This window comes from Triticum urartu, chromosome 2A (assembly GCF_056163025.1).
Source record: "Triticum urartu cultivar PI428250 chromosome 2A, HENAU_Tu73, whole genome shotgun sequence".
Lineage (NCBI taxonomy): Eukaryota > Viridiplantae > Streptophyta > Magnoliopsida > Poales > Poaceae > Triticum > Triticum urartu.
Window position 1 is genome coordinate 511,835,747 of NC_141874.1, and position 5,926 is coordinate 511,841,672.

Sequence of the window (5,926 nt, forward strand, 5' to 3'; positions counted from 1 at the left end):
TCTGATAGCTGGGAAATTAAATTTCCTATGACTACACTTACAGTTCTTACTAGAGTTGGATCTGACTAATGCCCTCGTGTGTTGGATAGTGGAGAAGGGATGCCAAATAAATCTAGAATGTTAAGATTTGAGAAAGCTGGGTTGAAGGTTATTGCTAAGTGGCTAAAACAAGCCTGACTTCGTAAAACACTACTCACTTTGTCCCATAATATAAGATGCTATTACAATAGATTTTTTTTTGAGGGGGTGCTATTACAATAGATGATGAGCAAGCTAGAGTTGGGTTGGTGAGGCAATTTCTAAGAGGTTGAGGTGCAAATAGACCAGTGCATAGAAGGCCCGGCCCGAAGGCTCGAGCCCAAAAGCCCGGCATCCGGGCTGGGCTTGGGCTCCACTTTCTCGCCCAAGGCCCGGCTCGAAGGCCCGAAATAAGTCCGAAATGATCACAAATAGATATTTTATTTGAAATATAGGTCTAATATATTGATTTAATACCTTGAATATGATTAATTTAAATTTTAGACAACATTGTTCATGTGCTTTGGGCCGGGGCTGGCCAGGCTCAGGCTTGGGATTTTGACTTCGGGCTTTGTCAAGCACGACCCGAACCCGTCCAAGCCCGATCAGGTTTAGGTGGAAATACCAATTGTGAAATCATGAAAACCTTTTTTTTATAACGTGAAATCAAGGCTGGTACTGCGTATGTACAATTTCAAGTTTGGTTATTGACAAAAGTTGTAAATCGCACGCAAAAAAAAAAAGAGAGACAGAAGTTGTAATTGTACACACGCAGTTTCCTCCATCGGCGGGCCCACAGCCAGCGTCGAATGGCGATAACAAACTGAGCGGCAGAGGCGGCCGTAGCCGCGAGCGAAAGCTTCTCTGTGTACAAATCGACTTCCATCGATGCCACTCGTCGGTAGCCCTCGCCACGGCCCGCCGCTGAAGCTCGCCGGCCGCGCCCAGCGCCGGCCTCCGCCCCGCGCCATTGCGCCCAAATGCGACATCTCCTCCCCTCCTCCGCGCCTAACCAGGAGAGCTGTTTCCGCCGCCTCCCTGCTCCTCACCGCCCTCCCTTTCCCCGCCTCGTCACCGCAACTCCCCGTGGCCTCCGCATCGGAAACGGAGGCAGAAGTCGGGGGAGGAGAAGGAGGCGCACCGGCGCTGGAGTTGGAGCGGTACACGGACCAGGACCAGGGGTTCACCCTCCTGAAGCCCGCCTCATGGCCCAAGGTACGAAGCTCTGTAGGATGCTTTGTGCGTTTCGACGCGTTTAGGTTTGTGGATTGGAGCTCTGAACTCTGTGGTGCCGTTGTGTAATTGGGGAAGGTGGAAAAGGCGGGCGCGACGGCGCTGTTTCAGCAAGAGGGGAAGGGGAGTAACAACATTGGGGTCGTCGTCAACCCTGTTCGCCTCTCCTCGCTGACGGATTTCGGCACACCGCAGTTCGTCGCGGACAGGCTTCTACAGGCAGAGAAGAAAAAGGTAAATGCCACAACACTCCCGTGGGCATTGCAATTTGCCAGCACCATGTTATATTTGCTACGTTTATTAATTTTACCATGTGTAGACATCCTACTTTACGCGGGCAACTTAGATGAACTCACATAGGATGTTCCTGGTTCATAACATTTCTCCACCTTATCTCTATGTGTTTATGGCAATTGCATCTAATGTGTCAACACAAATAGTTTATATTAAAGGTGAAAACTGAGCTCTTTCTGTTGTTGCTTATAATGAATGGTGATAAAGGTTAAGTGCCCACATTTTGGAAAAGTTCAGTGCTAGTATTGGCAGTTGGTTTGAAACCTTTCCATTGATTCAGGAAAGTACCAAATCCGCAGAGGTGATTTCTACCGGAGAGAGATCAGGTCGCGATGGCCTGACAGTATACGAAATCGAGTACTCATTGGATAGCACCAGGGGAGGGATGAAGCGGATCTTCTCGGCAGCGTTTGTTGCTTCTAGAAAGCTCTATCTGCTCAATGTAGCCTACTCTGATACTGAGGAGAAGCCCTTGGACAAGCAGACTAGACTTGTTTTGGAGGAAGTCCTTCATTCCTTTGATTCTGTATAGTTTCTTTCTCTTAACAAGAGATGTATCATGTGTGTCTCCCTGTCTTATTCCTACAAACTTCGACCCTAACATAAGCTTTTTTACATTGATTTGTAAAAAGAGTTATAAAAGGTTACAAATGTTCTTCTCCAACACAATTCGAAATGTTATTAGTTTCTTTCAGCATGCTGTACTATTATATGTTTTTAGTTTATCTAAGAATGCCACTTTACTTAGGAGCTGAAACTATGTTGTATAAAAGTCTACGGTTATTTGTTCCAGGGAACTTTATGCTTTCGCAGGTTGTGTCCACAGATCGTGTTTGGTTGGGTGCATATCCTTGCCCTCAGTTTCAGCATCCAGGTAATCCATCAATGAGTACCCTGCAACAATCAGTTACAGTAGAAACTTTAAGTTGTTAGAGATTGATAATACTTTAATAGTTTCTCACATGAAGCCTCATCTGCTAGAAATACATTATTTTCTGGTTAGCTCTTCACAACATGCTGGTCTTTTTTCGAACCATGCAGGGGAACTGCATGTGATTTCATTAGAAGAAGAAGAATTACAGATGACCAAGACAAGCCATCCGAAGTGACCCAATTACACGGCAACAGCGCCAACCAGCAACATAACCAAGTAACACCACAGCAACAGCTAAACCAGAAGCTAACCTCGGCCTTCAGCTGGTTGATAACCTGAAGGATCGGAGTGTGCTTTTTTTCCAGTCTTGCAGAACTTCAGTTACCTGCATGATGTGTTTTACAGGAGGTAGCATAGTTCTACTGGTGTCTAGTGCCAGGACTGGGTTTCCTTCTTTGGTGTGCTCTCAAACTGTTTTTAGTCCTGCAAGGATACCATAAGTAACGTACTAACATAGTGATTTTACTTCAGTTAGGAACATTTTAGTGTTTGAATCAACATTATTTCAAGGGGTACAGAGAACTGAACTACCGACCTGAATCCAGTATCACATGCCTATGACGTTTCACGTTCTAACAAAACGTCCGTCAGAATGGGAACTGCTACAGTTGCCATGTGTGTTAAATAAAGACTTCATAATAGTGGACTAATACTGAAGCCCCATATTATTCTAACTTGCACAAGTTGGAAGATTGCAGAAGTCAATGCAGAATCAGATGATCAAGTTTAAACCGGTAAGAAGATGATGCAAATCAATAATTGTGTGTCTGATTGTTTACCGATCTACTGTTGCTTATGCTTTTTCGCTGACATCCACGGATGGGACATAAAAGTTGCATCCATATGCTCCTTTCCTTAAATACAGGAAAGTTCCGTGTATACAGAAGTAATTTCTGGAAAAGGGAGACCTGGTAGCAGTAGCACTATTGGGTTGATGACAATGTTCTTCTGGCTTCCGTTTGTTGCTTGTAAAAATATTTGTGTACGCAGCATGCATGACCAGATAGTCCTCACGTGAAATGATCGGACAGTCAGACTTAAAGGACCGTTGGAACAAGTCTTCTGTCATCTGATTGTTCATTTCTGATCTCTTAGACATGAGAGGTATGCTCTTTCTTCTCAGCAGAGTTCCTATTAGTCATAAACTTCAATTGCACTGCTACTTGACTGGTTCTTTGCAAAAATAGTACTCTCTCTGTTCCTAAATATAAGCCCTTTTAGAGATTTCAATATGGACTACATACGGAGCAAAATGAGTGAATCTATACTCTAAAATATGTCTATACATCCGTATGTAGTCCATATTAAAATATCTAAAAAGCCTTATATTTAGAAATGGAGGGAGTAAAAGTAACGAGTCAAGTACTTCCTTTCCACCAATATTAATTATACAACTTCCTTCCTAATACACTATAAATTCTTTTAGTTCTGGATGCAACCAAAATATCTTGTAGTAAGTATATGATTGCAAGGAATTTTATTATCGGAAGGAGTAACTGGTTATATTTTCATTGCACATGCCCTGTTGAATGAGCAATAATTCAAATCAAGGTTTGTGACCAGAAACCTGCATGTCATAGCCTCATTGGTCATTATCCTTAATTGTGATAAATCTACTTCCCCCAAAAATGGATCTTTGGACTATCATATTCAGACCCTGACAAGCGGGTCAGACGCTGTAATATTCTTTATCAGAGGGAGATAATCACATGTGAATGTTTCCCAGCTGTGAAGTTGGGAAAAGGTCAAAAGAGGAAGACTTATCCTTTGCCTTCTCTTTTCAAAATGTTTACTTCCGTTGTCACTTTTGACGAAAAGATTGCATTAATAGGAGCTAACTTGTCCTGTAATCTTGCTGATATTATAACCTGGTTGGCACACTGCATGCCGACTGATTGGTGCACATGAATAGTGAGTTTTATAAGTTCTGCTTGCTCAAGTTGCAACTCAATTATGCATCCATGGTCACATAATTGTGTCAAGTGCAAGTTGGAACTGCATGAGGAATGGAAACCTGTACTATTTTAACTGATACGGGATTGCTTCTGATGTAGCAATTGCTTGCTGTTCTGATTCTCTGAACTGAAGTCAACGCATTATTTTCTTCCAGGGTGTGAATGGATTTGGAGACTTCCAGGCTGCAGAATGTGAACATGCCGGCATATTACCATTCATCAGCATTTCATGAAGTGAGGGCGACAACTGATCCTCTCTACAAATGGCTATTTATAATTTGTCTATTGCACGCTTCTGTCCGTTTGACTCGTTTACACCTGCGTATGCAATTACTGTTCAAGCTTCACTCTTCAGGTAATTTTCATTGTGAATCGCTCAGATAGTCATATGTGCACGCAGTTAAACACAGATCAGTTTGTCTAATTCACATCTAGATGTTTTTTAAGGATGTCACATCTAGCTCCCACAAATATATAATGCAGCAACAAGAAACAAAAAATAAACTAGGACAAAAAAATAGTCCACAAACAGAGTGGACATCAGCTTAGATGTGACATAGTTATGTCACATCCTATGTCACATCTAGATGTGTTCTAAACAGATTTACATCACTAGTTAGGAATATCTGACGAATCAGTGGTGTATATAGAATATAAATGGTTCAGTCATTTGCTTCTCGGTCATTAGGCTATGATAAGGAGAATGAAATTTGACCTAGTAGGCTAGTATGCAGTGCACCCCTGATCTGTATGTGGATCAGGTTACCTAACATACTGGATTTTACCGAGCTGGATGGCACAAGACATAAGAGGGCGGGCATCTTGGCTGCTGCCTGGAAACATTCCGGGAAACATGACTCGGTCATTGTTCTTGACCCCTCTTGAGAGAGTATGTGTGTGTAACACTACTTGTTTTTCTTATACTTCCTTTGTTGACTTCCAGAGTGCTTGGTTTGACTTGGTGTAGTCTCTAAATTTCTTTTGTATATTTTGTTCATGGTTACAAAATCAGTTCCCACGAAGCCAACATCATCAATTACAGGGAACGGGGAAGAGAGAACTTCAGTGAGTCTTCAAGGACGAACTCCGGCATGCAAACCGGAGAATCGAAACTCAGTGAACAATTTTATCACAACTACTCTTCACTCTGTTGAATCATGAAGTATGTTTGAGCCTTACATAGATCGATCACCAGCGAGTCAGTTAGATTGCGTGCTAATATTTCTTGAAGTTTATGCTGCGTTTGGACTTTGGAGGCCAAAGTGAGTAGACCCGCCAAGTTTAAGAACAAATGTTATTCTCCAAGTCCAAGGAGAAGGAGAATCCTTGGGCTGAAAGAGACATGCCCGATTTCCTTTGCTTGCGTATCGATCACCTGGACCTTTCAAAGGCAACTTCTGGACGTTTCTGCAGAGAACAGATGGCTAGGTCTAAATGCGAAGTTGCAGACGACCAGACGCTGCATGCCAAAACGAGGGAGAAAAGTAGTAGA

General features: G+C 42.7%; 1 protein-coding gene across 1 annotated transcript; it reads left to right on the forward strand.

The window, feature by feature from the left end:
- Positions 1-819: 819 nt before the first annotated feature.
- On the forward strand, positions 820-2,239 carry LOC125538324 (Photosystem II reaction center PsbP family protein). The gene is made up of 3 exons (XM_048701585.2): positions 820-1,233; positions 1,330-1,485; positions 1,826-2,239. The coding sequence occupies exons 1-3, from the start codon at positions 907-909 to the stop codon at positions 2,075-2,077; spliced, it is 735 nt and encodes a 244-aa protein (XP_048557542.1). The 5' UTR covers positions 820-906; the 3' UTR covers positions 2,078-2,239.
- The last annotated feature ends 3,687 nt before the right edge of the window (positions 2,240-5,926 follow it).

Excerpts from the sequence above, each read along its gene's own strand:
- LOC125538324 (XM_048701585.2), top strand. The coding sequence starts at position 907 with ATGCCACTCGTCGGTAGCCCTCGCCACGGCCCGCCGCTGAAGCTCGCC. Across the intron at positions 1,234-1,329 it reads AGCCCGCCTCATGGCCCAAG|GTGGAAAAGGCGGGCGCGAC; the intron begins GTACGAAGCTCT and ends TAATTGGGGAAG. Across the intron at positions 1,486-1,825 it reads TACAGGCAGAGAAGAAAAAG|GAAAGTACCAAATCCGCAGA; the intron begins GTAAATGCCACA and ends CCATTGATTCAG.